This window comes from Macaca mulatta, chromosome 12, assembly GCF_049350105.2.
Source record: "Macaca mulatta isolate MMU2019108-1 chromosome 12, T2T-MMU8v2.0, whole genome shotgun sequence".
NCBI lineage: Eukaryota > Metazoa > Chordata > Mammalia > Primates > Cercopithecidae > Macaca > Macaca mulatta.
The window spans coordinates 95,319,464-95,332,446 of NC_133417.1; the positions used below are offsets into that span (position 1 = coordinate 95,319,464).

The 12,983-nt window shown below is 42.5% G+C and overlaps 1 protein-coding gene across 2 annotated transcripts in view; it reads right to left on the bottom strand.

Annotated features, from left to right (window-relative positions):
* HIBCH (3-hydroxyisobutyryl-CoA hydrolase) overlaps positions 1-12,652 on the bottom strand; it is a 118,163-nt gene extending 105,511 nt beyond the window's left edge. For both annotated transcript variants that reach the window (XR_013402082.1, XM_015110551.3), the window contains exons 1-2: positions 12,594-12,652; positions 3,469-3,511 (exon numbers count right to left, since the gene is read on the bottom strand). Coding sequence is in view for 1 of the 2 variants with exons in the window: in XM_015110551.3 (XP_014966037.3) it covers positions 3,469-3,511; positions 12,594-12,628 (78 nt within the window). In the remaining variant the exon portion in view is untranslated. The remainder of the gene's footprint in view (positions 1-3,468; positions 3,512-12,593) is intronic.
* Positions 12,653-12,983: the final 331 nt, after the last annotated feature.

Consider the following 12,983-nt stretch of genomic DNA (forward strand, 5'->3'; position numbering starts at 1 on the left):
GAACTACTTTCTAAAAGGAAAAAAAGAAAATGAAAATAGAAGTTTTCTCCATATCCAGATCAAAATTAAATGACCTTTTGCTCACTAAATTAAAATGCTGTTTAAGAATTTAAAATAGGCCAGGCATGGTGGCTCACACCTATAATTCTAGCACACTGAGGGGCCAAGGCAGGAAGATCATTTGCGCCCAGGAGTTCGAGGCCAGCCTGGGCAACATAGAAACCTCATCTCTACAAAAAATTTAAAAATTAGCTGGGTTGGTGGTCCATACCTGTAGTCCTAGCTACTCGAGAGGCTAAGGCAGGAGGATCACCTGAGCCTAGGAGTTCGAGGCTACAGTGAGCTAGTATCACTACACTCCAGCCTGGGCAACACAGCAAGACCTTGTCTCAAACAATAACAAACAAAAAACACGAGTTTAAAATAGATTATGGAGAAAGAAGAAAAAAAAGTATTTCCCTGAATATTTTTGTAGTAAGAATATTTCCAAATTAGTCTACAGATACAAATGAGGCTTCACTGACAGGTTCCACTGGCTTTCATTAGCTTGAAAAACCTTATATGCAGAAATGGAGAATTCTGTCCTCCCTTCTGGGTTCTATTCCCTACCTCTATCTTGGAAGCATCACCACGAATGTCACACTATTAATGCAAAATAATCCTGTCCACTTCTCATAACTCTGCCTGCAATACTGCCATCAATGGCATACTTCCATCACTCCACCATGAAATAAAAAGGATCTCTCTCTGTCTCTCTCTCTCACTCACTCACTCTCTCAGAAAGGCCACAGAAGAATTGCCTGGGATACATTTTCTCTACCCTTGAGGCACTCATAAAAACAAACACTGAGACTCAGAACTATTCAACCCCCAGGCCCTGAGAGTCTTTATCTTTTTTCCAGGTGTTTTCTGCCCCATGTCACCATAGTCGCCATGTGATCTGGATTCTGTCATGTCTTCCCATTCCACCTATGTACTTAGTCTAAATACGAGTCACTGATACCACTTCTAGTTTTTTTTTCTAGGAAACTCCTCAGCCTCCATGTACAACAGCTGAATAAAATAAGTAAGGGTAGTGCTGTGGTTCAAATATTTGCCCCCTCCAAAGAATGTGGCAATACTAAAAGGTGAGTCCTTTAAGAGGTGATTGGGCATGACAGTTCTGCTCACATGAACGGATTAACCCATTCATAAATTAATGGGTTAATGGATTAATGAGTTAATGAATCAATGGGTTAGTATGGGAGTAAGACTATGGGTTTCTAAGAGGAAGAGGGAGAAGTGAGCTAGCACACTTAGCATCCTTGTCACATGATGTCCTGTACCACCTTGGTGCTCTACAGAGAGGACCCACCTGCAAAATGGCCCACACCAGATGCAGCACCTTGACCTTGGACTTCTCAACCTACATTAGCTATAAGAAATAAGTTCCTTTTCTTTACAAATTCCTCGGTTTTAGGTATTCTGTTATAAGCAACAGAAAAACACAGACTAACACAGTTAGGAGGGGATATGCCAGGCTTTGTATCCCCATCTCCACTTAGGTTTAACAGAGGCACAGTTGCAGTAGTTACTTAGTGCTCACTCTGTCAGAGGCTATAGAGCGTACAAAGTAAATCTATGAAGACAGAGAGCCAGGATTCAAATCACACCTCATAATTACTAGCTGTGACATCTGGGCATGTTACTTAGCCTCTCTGTCCCTCAATTTCTGCCCTGTTATACAGAGATAAGGCTACAATCCCTTAATTCCTAAAATTTTCTAGATTTTGAAAACAGTACATACTAAATGCTTTATAAAATACCCCAAGAGGAGTCTAGGTCCTTGTAATACTTGATTACATAGTAATACAGTGTTTTTATATTTATGCACCAAACCATAAGCGTTCACACTAGTTAGGATAAAAACTAAAAGAGCTTCAAGTACATCCAGGTCAGATTTTGCCAATGCATTTACCACAAACTAACAAAAAAACTTTTGGTTTTAGGGTTTTAGAATTGCAAATAAGAGATCTGTAGTATGTACTACAGAGGACTATCATGAGAATTAACTGAGCTACTAACACGACAAATACTTACAGTACCACCTAGAATACAGTGATATCAGATGACCTGTTATTGTTTTTACGTGCAATTTACTTGTCAGCCTCTATAAGAGATATAAAAGTGAATAAAATGTATTTCTTCCTTACAATCTGGTAAACTATGGATATTTAACTTTGCAAGGGTACCATTACAATAATAGCTAACGTATAAAATGACTGCTACATGCCATGCACTATGCTAGATTTTTTTTTTTTTTTTTTTTTTGTCACTCTGTCACCCAGGCTGGAGTACAGTGGCGCAATCTCGGCTCACCACAAACTCCGCCTCCCGGGTTCACGCCATTCTCCTGCCTCAGCCTCCCGAGTAGCTGGGACTACAGGTGGCCACCACCATGTCTGGCTAATTTTTTGTATTTTTTTAGTAGAGACGGGGTTTCACCATCTCATTAGCCAGGATGGTCTTGATCTCCTGACCTCGTGATCTGCCCACCTCGGCCTCCCAAAGACTATGCTAGATTTTTTAATGCATTATTTTGATGGTTAATATTGAGTGTCAACCTGATTGGATTGAAGGATGCAAAGTATTTTTCCTGGGTGTGTCTGTGCAGGTATTGCCAAAGGAGATTAATATTTGAGTCAGTGGACTGGGAGAGGTAGACCCACCCTCAGTCTGAGTGGGCACCGTCTAATCAGCTGCCAGCATGGCTAGGATAAAAGCAGGCAGAAGTTGGAAAGGCTTGACCTGCTGAGTCTTCCAGCCTTCATCTTTCTCTGGTGCTGGATGCTTGCTACCCTCGAGTATCAGTCTCCAAGTTCTTCAGCTTTTGAACTCTTGGACTTATACCAGTGGTTTGCCAGTGGCTCTTGGGCCTTTGGCCACAGACTGGAGGCTGCACTGTCAGCTTCCCAACTTTTGAGGTTTTAGGACTCAGGCTGATCCATCACTGGCTTCCTTGCTCCTCAATTTGTGGACGGCCTATCATGGGACTTTATCTTGTGATCATGTAAGTCAATTCTCCTTAATAAACTCCCTTTCATATATACATATGTCCTATTAGTTCTGTCCTTCTAGAGAACGCTGATTAATACAATTATCTTATTTATAATTTAAAAGCATTCTAAGGTAGATACTATTATTATTCTCATTTTATATATATCAAAAGGAAAGCTGTAAGAGACCAAGTAATCCACCCAAGATGAAGTAGTGAACCCATTATTTAACCCAGGCATTCTGACTTGTAAGAACCATGGTTTTAACCATAATCTTATGCCACCTCCTACAAGGTATGTGGGCCATGTCTTGACGCTACAGTTGAGAACCATGATGTACCAAGGACAAGGAAACCTGCCATACCAGTATTTCTCTACTTCTCTAACAATGACATTTTAAGTTACACATACAAATAATGCCCGCAAAACTTACCAAATGGTGCAGTATGGTATTAGTCCTTTTGAATGCATTAAACCTGAAACAAATGTGGAATAAAATGAGAACAGTAATGTGGGTAGTCATGTTTCAGTTTACAAATAGTATATCACCTTTTGCTTCAGCCTCTTCTAAAAGGTATTATTAGAACAAAAAGTTTTAAAAGGTTTAGCTCTCATTCACTGCTGGTGGGAACTTTAAATGGTATAGCCACTTGGTACATGAATTTTATGGTAACTTTTCATAACTGCCAAAATGTGGAAGTAACCAAGATGTTCTTCAATGGCTGGAAGACACACCAATTTCAATACAACCATATAAAATATTATTCAGCCATGAAAGAGAGAAATGAGCTATTATGCAACAACAAAAAAAATTGGACGAAACTTACATACATACATACTACTAAGCAAAAGAAGCCAGTCCTGAAAAGGCTACACACTCTGATTTCAACTGTATGATATTCTGAAAAGGGCAAAATTATGAAATCAGTAGAAAGATCAGTGGTTGCCAGGGGTTTGGGGGAGTGAGGGATGCACAGTTGGAACACAGGAGATGTTTAGGGCAGTGAAACTTATCTGTACGATACTGTAATGGTTGATACATGTCCTTATTATTTGTCAAACTTTTCTGCTCAAATTTGCAGGTCATTTTTTCCACCAACTTAAAACTACTCTAAAAAATAAAGTCATTACTCTTAAGAAAAAACGTTTGTTAAAGATGCAATACAAACAGTATTCTCAGACACTGTAGAGAGAGGTATAAATTGGTACTGCCTTTCTGGTAAACAGTTTGGAAATACAAATCCACAGCCTTTAAAATGATCACACCCTTCAATCCACTAATTCTGCAAGCATGTGCACTAGGGAAATCTCAGAAATATGACCAAAGTTTGATTGATAAATATGTTCACAATTATTTACATGATGGAAAAACTGAAAACAAAGTAAATGTCTAAAAATAGAGCATTATTTTAAAGACCGTGTCTATTAATACACACAGCCATTACACAACCACTAAAAATACTAACACGGAAAAGCAGTCATGACAAACCAGAAAAGGAGAGCAGGCTACAAAACAATAAACACAACACACTTCTATTTTTGCTGTTTTAAAAGTGCTTGTTGGGCTAGGAATACAAAGCCCGAGACACAGCTTGACCAAAGTGACCACTCCGGACATGAAAATGGTGAGGGTGGGGTCACCTGGTAAGGGGCATGAACAAACACATGGAACGTTGGAAATTGTCCCTATCCTGATGCTGATTACAGGACTGCAGGTATAAGTTCACTAAGCTATAAACTTCAGAACAGTGTACTCAAGTGCCTTATGTACATTATAATAAGAAAGTAAAAGGCAACACCAGGAAGGGCACTGATTGAGAGAGGCATGAGGAGGGCCTCTGGAAAGCTTGTTTCTTGATCCAGGTGCTGGTGATTTAGGTATGCTTGGTTTGTGAAAATTCATCAAGTTGCATCATTATGCTTTGGGCTTTTTAAAAAATTTCCTAAAAGACATAGCTCTTGCCCTTGAGAAACCCACAATGCAATGACAGATGTGCACATAAAAATACTATAGTTAGAATATACTAAGATGAATGCTTTTTGTTTAAGAAACTAAATTTAAGATCTATGGAAAGAGGTCAAAGCTAGAATCAGTAGCTGCAGCAGCCTGATAAGGGCTGTGCACATGTGCAGATACATATACTATCTAATGGAACCGATAAACTGACAATCTGTTAATTTTTCAAGGATACTCTGAGATTATACAAAGACCAACAGCCTGAGGTTTCACAAAAGGCAGTATGACCAGTTACCACTTGTAACCACAACTTGGATGACTGGATTTATAAAAATATTTGTAATCCAACTTACCTTTCAAAATTTATATTACTTTCTTTTTATATTACATTCAAATTGAATTATACAATAGAGAGAAACGATCTATTTGTTTAAGTCGGTCACAGTTTACATTCCTGAACTAGCATTTTTGAATCTGTCTCACCACAAGTAAAATGTTCTTATCCTAGCCCAGTGATTCCAACACTGGTCTGTGCATTAGAATCACCTGGAGACTTGGCTGGGCATGGTGGCTCATGCCTGTAATCCCAGCACTTTGGGAGGCCAAGGCAGGCGGATCACCTGAGGTCAGGAGTTCCAGACCAGCCTGGCCAACAAGGTGAAACCCCGTCTCTACCAAAAGTACAAAAATTAGCCGGGCATGGTGGCAGGCGCCTGTAATCCCAGCTACTCAGGAGGCTGAGGCAGCAGAATAGCTTGAACCTGGGAGGCAGAGTGTAGAAAGTAAAAAGTTTCCTCTTCAAAGTTTTTCTCCTTGTTAAAGAATAAATTTTAAGTGTTAGAAATAATAGTTTCTTTTAAAGACTTTCTTCAGGTCTCCTTGCTTTGTGCTAGTAACTCCTTGTTAAGCCCTATCCTGCATAACTATTGGACACACTCACAGGCACGTTCCAGCTCACAGCCTATGCCCTTCCTTATTTAAAAATGTTACTGCTTCCTTAAACCTTTCATAAGCAAATTCTTTGTTCTTCCCTGCACTTACCTATTTAGGCTATTAGCATATTGGGTATCAGTTTAAGAGTGTGAGGTCCCGCTCCAGCCAAAGGATGCACGACACAGCAGTAAGGACAACATAAATGCGTAAGGGATAAATATGTCTGCTTTTCCTTTGTCAAGTTTGCTCTCGCCATTGTTCCATCTGCGATTCAGCACCCTTTCTGCAGAAAGTAAAAATGGCTTGCTGAGAAATCCTTTTGTCTCTATGCTGACTTTTCTTCACAGCACCAATCATCTAACAATTTTGGTATTTCTTTTTTTTGTTGTTGAGACAGAGTCTCGCTCCATCGCCTGGGCTGGAGTGCAGTGGCCGGATCTCAGCTCACTGCAAGCTCCGCCTCCCAGGTTTACGCCATTCTCCTGCCTCAGCCTCCTGAGTAGCTGGGACAGCAGGTGCCCGCCACCTCGCCTGGCTAGATTTTTTTTGTATTTTTTAGTAGAGACGGGGTTTCACCGTGTTAGCCAGGATGGTCTCGATCTCCTGACCTCATGATCCGCCCGTCTCGGCCTCCCAAAGTGCTGGGATTACAGGCTTGAGCCACCGCGCCCAGCCCAATTTTGGTATTTCTAACACAGAGGTTGCAGTGAGCTGAGACTGTGCCACTGCACTCCAGCCTGCACGACAAGAGTGAGACTCTGTCTCCAAAAAAAAAAAAAAAAAAAATCACCTGGAGACAGGTAAAAATTCCAAAGCTCAGGTCACACCCAAGACCAATTAAATCAAACTCTGAAGGTGGGGCACAGGCACAGATACTTTGTTTGAAGCTCCCCTAAATGATTTCAAAGAAGGAAGCTGTCATTAAAAATCAACACTAACACTTTATAATTATGAAACTGAAGCAACAGAGCGTATCTTATTTAGGGATATTTTCTAAATAAGGTTTTCATAATTACTTTTAAAGTGTGAACTACACTACCCTAAAACACCATTTCTAAAATGTTTTCAACTTGACTCAATTTTATCTTTTTGTAAATTTTAAGTATAAAAATCCAGAATGACTTTAGTCCTTAATGAGGCCAGTACCCAAATGTCAGTTCAAGAAGGTGTTGCCAGATTTGCAACTCTTATGTAATAGTTTAAGTACTAACTGCAGTGTTTTAACAAATAAAGAGAACTCCAAGTCCCAGTTTTATATATAAGGCAGAATTTAACTCAAAGTTAATGTAAACCTATCAAACAAAGCCACTGTACACAAAATTTATAGGTCACAAAAATCTGTGGACCAATTACAAAAATATATATATATACACAACCAAATTCCTTGCCAAATACTATATAATCATATTGCTTCCATTTGGTTGGTTGATTGATTTTATTTGAGACGGAGTCTTGCTGTGTCACCCAGGCTGGAGTGCAATGGCACAATCTTGGCTCACTGCAACCTCTGCTCCCAGGTTCCAGCGATTCTCCTGCCTCAACCTCCCGAATAACTGGGATTGCAGGTGTGCATCACCACACCCAGCTTATTTTTTGTATTTTTAGTAGAGACGAGGTTTCTCCATGTTGGCCAGGCTAGTCTTTAACTCACAACCTCAGGTGACCTGCCTGCCTCAGCCTCCCAAAGTGCTGGGATTACAGGCGTGAGCCACCACACCTGGCCCACTTGTTCTAATTCAAATTCAGCTGTCATTTAAAATTTGATATTAGCTTTTATATCTCAAAATGTAATTGAGAATTCAGTGTCCCCAAGTAATTCTGAATTTATGATCTCTCCTTTCTACTGGCTCCAAAACTGCCATCTGGTGGAGAGGAAGAGGGCACACACATCTCTGCTACTTTTTTTTTTTTTTTTTTCTTGAGAAGGAGTCTCTCTGTTGCCCAGGCTGGAGTACAGTGGCAAAATCTCAGCTCACTGCAGGCTCTGCCTCCCAGGTTCACACCATTCTCCTGCCTCAGCCTCCCGAGTAGCTGGGACTACAGGTGCCGGCCACCATGCCCGGCTAATTTTTGTATTTTTAGTAGAGACGGGGTTTCACCATATTAGCCAGCATGGCCATGATCTCTTGGCCTCTTGATCCGCCCGCCTCAGCCTCCCAAAGTGCTGAAATTACAGGTGTGAGCCACTGCGCCCAGCCTGCTACTCCTAATTTCTTAATTAACTTTATCAGGCTTATTTCCTTCAGCTGATGTTAACTTGGCTTTTTTTTTTTTTTTTAGAACAATTCTCAAAGTATGGTTCTTGGACAAGTACCATCAACATCCCCTGGAAACTTACTAGAAACTGAAATTCTCTGCCCCACGCCAGACCTACTGAACAAGAAACTGTGGGGCCCAGAAATCTGTGTTTAACAAATCCTCCAGGTGGTTATGATGTGTGTAGTTTAAATAAACAACTGTCTTAGATGAGAACTTTATCACTCAGGAACTTTTTGCAATTATCCAATAAAATAAACATGGCCTCATGCAATTAAACAACTACATGAAACTGCTTAAGCAGGAAGACGACATCACAAAGTAGTGCTTAATGAAAATTATTATCCCAGAAGTAGGCAAGGTGTGAATAGAGCAGAAAATCAAGTCCAGGAGGCCAATAATTTAGGCATGGGGTGATGAAGAACAGCAGCTGTGGAAACAGAAGGGAGTGATATTATTACGAGTTATTATAGAGTAAAAACTCAATGGAAAAGAATGTCAAAAACGACTTTAAGATTTCAGACCAGGACAACTAGGAGACTATAGAAAAGACAGGGAAAGAAGCTCACTGGTTTGCAGGATGAAATACAAATTCAATTCTGAATTTGAGTTTGTACTGACATAAGCAGAAATATTCAACAGAAGAACAACTAGAGCTTGAAAGGGAAGTTAGAACTAAAGGTATGTCTCATGCCACATGCATGCACAATCACTGAGGCATTGGAATCTCTCCGTTTTCTGTAAGGAATAAATGAGAAGGCTACAGCTGAAAACTAACTGCCAGAAGGATGCCAACTGCAACTGTGGTATTGGTCAGTAGCGTTTTATTTCTGTATTCTATTTATTTATTTTGAGAGACAGGGTCTCACTGTCACCCAGGCTGCAGTGCAGTGGTATGATCACGGGCTCACTGCAGCCTCAATCTCCTGGACTCAAGCCTCCTGAACAGCTAAGACTACAGGCGCACACCACCACACCTAATTTTTAAATCTTTTGTAGAGACACAGTCTATGTTGCCCAGGCTGGTCTTGAATTCATGGGCTGTGATCCTCCAGCCTCAGCTGCCCAAAGTGCTGGTATTACAGGCTTGAGTCACCATGCCCAGCTGAGCAGTGTTTTAAAACTACTAACATTATCTGGATGGAATGGCAGAGATTAAAAAGAAGAAAAAGAAAACTACTAACATTTAAAAATCAAGAGATTTCACCTAAAAATGCAGTTTTTCCAGCTTTTCCAGAAAAATCAGTAGCAATGGAAACCCTGAGTCTATATTCTATAAGGGCAACAATGCCTGCAGCTGAGAAGCTGCCTCCTCTCCAGAGCACTCTATCCAGCTCACCAGTTTCCCCACGCTACCATCTAGCCAGCATCTTTCAATGCTTCCTTCTCGGCCTCTGCACTCAGGCTCATGATTCCTAACACAGAAAACAACCTAACAGAGCATCAAAGATTGAGCCTTTGATCAACTAAGAAACAACTAAGTAGAAGTAAAAAAGAGAGGCAGTCAAAGAGCAAGAACCAAAACAATAGAGTTCAGCAGAGTACAGAGCAGATGGAAAAGGCAATGAGGCCTATTAAAAACCTAAAAAGTAATCTCTTCCTGTCATTTTTATTTTTAGAGACTAGGTTTTTCCATGTTGCCCAGGCTGGAGGGCAGTGGTGCAATCACAGTTCACTGTAAACTTGAACTCTGAGGCTCAAGTGATCCTCCCACCTCAGTCTCCCAAGCTGGAAGGATAGGCATATGCCACCATACCCAGCTAGTTTTTTCTTATTTTTTATAGAAACGGGGTCTTGCTATGCTCAGAACTGTCTTGAACTCCCACGCTGACCTCTCAAAGCGCTAGGATTACAGGCATAAACCACCACACCCAGCGAAAAGCAACCTCTCTGATGAGGCTTCCTGACTCCCTCTCCCTACCTAATCTGGCTCTCATAACTGTGTCCCTTAAGACACTTACCAGAATTGGTAACTAAAAATTACTTTTGTCTAATTATGTTTCCTATCTGCTCTCCTTTCAGACTCCAAGGAACAGTAGGAACACCAAGTAGTCCACGGTGGCTATAGGATAACAAAAATGCCTAGAACTGTGCTTCCCAGCAAGTAGAACAGAACAGTAGGTAACTGTTCATTCATGAATATACTGGGGCCGAATCTGTGAAATTCAGGCTGGTAAAATTGTATTTAACTGCATAAGCAGAAGTGCACCTCTGTGAGCTTCTGAGAAGAATGGCAGTCACTAAAGTAAAACCTCAGCGAGATTAACCTGGCACTCTTGTACGGAAACAATTCACACTGGCAAGAGGAAAAAGTGGTAACTTTGAGACTACTGTTGAAACTTGAATCCACAGGAAGAGGTTAAGGTTTAGGAGTCTGGAAGAACTTAGGTAACTTTGAGAATCTAGAAGAATGATAGTGCCAAGAGAGATAAAGAATAAGGGTTATATTTATGTGCAAATTTGTTTTTCTTTTCCTTTTTTTTTTTGTTTGTTGTTGTTGTTGTTGTTGTTTTGAGACGGAGTCTCACTCTGTCACCCAGGCTGGAGTGCAGTGGTGCAATCTCGGCTCACTGCAACCTCCGCCTCCCAGGTTCCAGCAATTCTCCTGCCTCAGCCTCCCAAGTAGCTGGGATTACAGGCCCCTGCCACCACGCCCAGCTAATTTTTTTTTGTATTTTTAGTAGAGACGGGGGTTTCACTATGTTGCCCAGCCTGGTCTTGAACTCCTGACCTCATATGATATGCCCGCCTCGGCCTCCCAAAGTGCTGGGATTACAGGCATGAGCCCCCGCGCCTAGCCCTTAAGTGTAAATTTATATGTGAGTTGCAGCTGAGATATTAAGAGGGTTGTGACCAGCACTAGAGCTCAGAGAAAGTCAGATTAGACAAAGATTTGAGTTACGCTAAGAGAGATGATTTGGGAACCAAAAAAAAAAAAAAGTCCAAGAGCTAAACTGGCACTGGGGTAAGAGGAGAGGCGGCGGAGAGTGGCATTAGAAAAATAGGCCAGTACCAAAGAAGCCAAGGGAGGCCAGAGTTCAAGTGGGGTTGCCCAACACTGTCAACCATGGCCCAAGGCCTTTTCTCCTCTCAGAAACACTTTCCGTAGCACCGTATTCCCTTACACGCTTGAGGGTTAGGCTACTGCGGACTGGACCACTTTGGCCTCTGCTTTCCAAGATAATGCCCACTCCAGGGCTGAGTTTGGAAAAGGCATCTCAGATCAAAGCCCCCAAAATGGTCCTGCCCTCACCTACAGAGTCTGCAACTTGGAACGTGGGGTGGAAGAAAGCCAAGCTGAATTGTGGAAATGACAGATCCTGTCCTAAGTCAGTTAACTTTAACGAACATGTCTTTCCAGTTTGTTTCTCTATTTGCTATTTGCTGACAACACTGAAAAAGCGGCAGCAACGATTACGGGTACTGATTTTCTTACTATTTACTAAATCTCTCCATGAGCTCGTGCAAGGACTAAATTTTAAGGTATTAAAAAAACAAGCAGAAAAGCAACTCTTAAATGTATAACAAATATATACTGAGAATTAGGTCTGTGGATACAGTGTTAGAAGTCTAGACACTTTCCCCTGAAACTATTCTTCTTAATTCAAAGAAACACCTCCATCCCTTTTCAGGAAACCCAGAAGGCAAACTCTAAGGCTTAAAGAATCCAATAATTTAAGTTGTCCTTATTTTAATGAAATAAACATGGTTCTCCCTTCAAGTGGGCGCAGCTGCTACCTGACATGACAGTACAGGGCCAGACAGTGGGCTGTTCAAGACGCATGTAGCCTAACTTCCTAAAGATGTGGCTACCAGATTTCTTAGGCTGAGCTCAAGGTGCAGTGAGGGGTACTTTTGAAAAGTTAAACAACGTTTGCAAACATGCTCCCCCATGCCACGTTAAATGTCCCTCAACACTAGCCTGAAAGTTCCAGATGCCTGCACTGACGCTGGAGCCATGCAAGAAAGCTGAATAAAATCATACCACGGGCAGAGAGAGGTGCAGCAAGTGACAAGGCACCTGTGTGTGTTGACTGCACAAAACATGCCGCACAATTCCTCTAAGCTGAATCCCTCCGTGTCCCCAAACTGCACCCAACTTTGAAGAAAGAAAAGAAATTGAGGCCAAAAGAATGCAAGTCGTGTGGGGACAAGGTTGAATTAAGAGCTAGAGTGGCAGAAAACGCGGGTGCCGCCGCAAAGAAGATGCTAGAGGGAGAAAGGGAAGACAGGGACGGGGGCTGGGGCTTGGGGAGGGCCAAGGTTGGGGTGGGCCAAGGTTGGGGTCTCAAAACTGCGCCTCTGAGCGCGACTCGAAACTTCGAGGCCAGCAGTCTCCACCCCCGGCCCTTTTCCCACTTTGGAGAGCGCCGCTGAAGAGCCTGCCCTTGGCTGCTCGCTCTCTCACTCACCTCGACATGAGCCTCCACACCTCCCGCTGCCCCATCGCCAAACACTCCAGAGCTAAAGCAACGTAGTGAGAATCACGCGGACCCTTCCAGCGCCTCGCGTGAGCCCCGCCCACCGCCGTCCGGCCCCGCTGGGCACAGATGACAAGTCCTCCAGAAAGCCAGAGCGACCGTTTCCGCTACGCGGCAGGGAGGGGCGGGGCAAGAACGACGCCTGGAGGAAATAGTTGAGGGCGGGGAAGGGGGATGGGACCGGTGCGGGGCGGGCCTGGGATCGGGGACGGGGCCAGGGGGAAGGCGGAGAGCGAGCTGAGGCGGAGCGGTGAGAGGGAGGATAGAGCAGACTAGGGCGGATTCGCAGGAAAGGAGATTGCCCTCTAGAGGCTGTCTTAG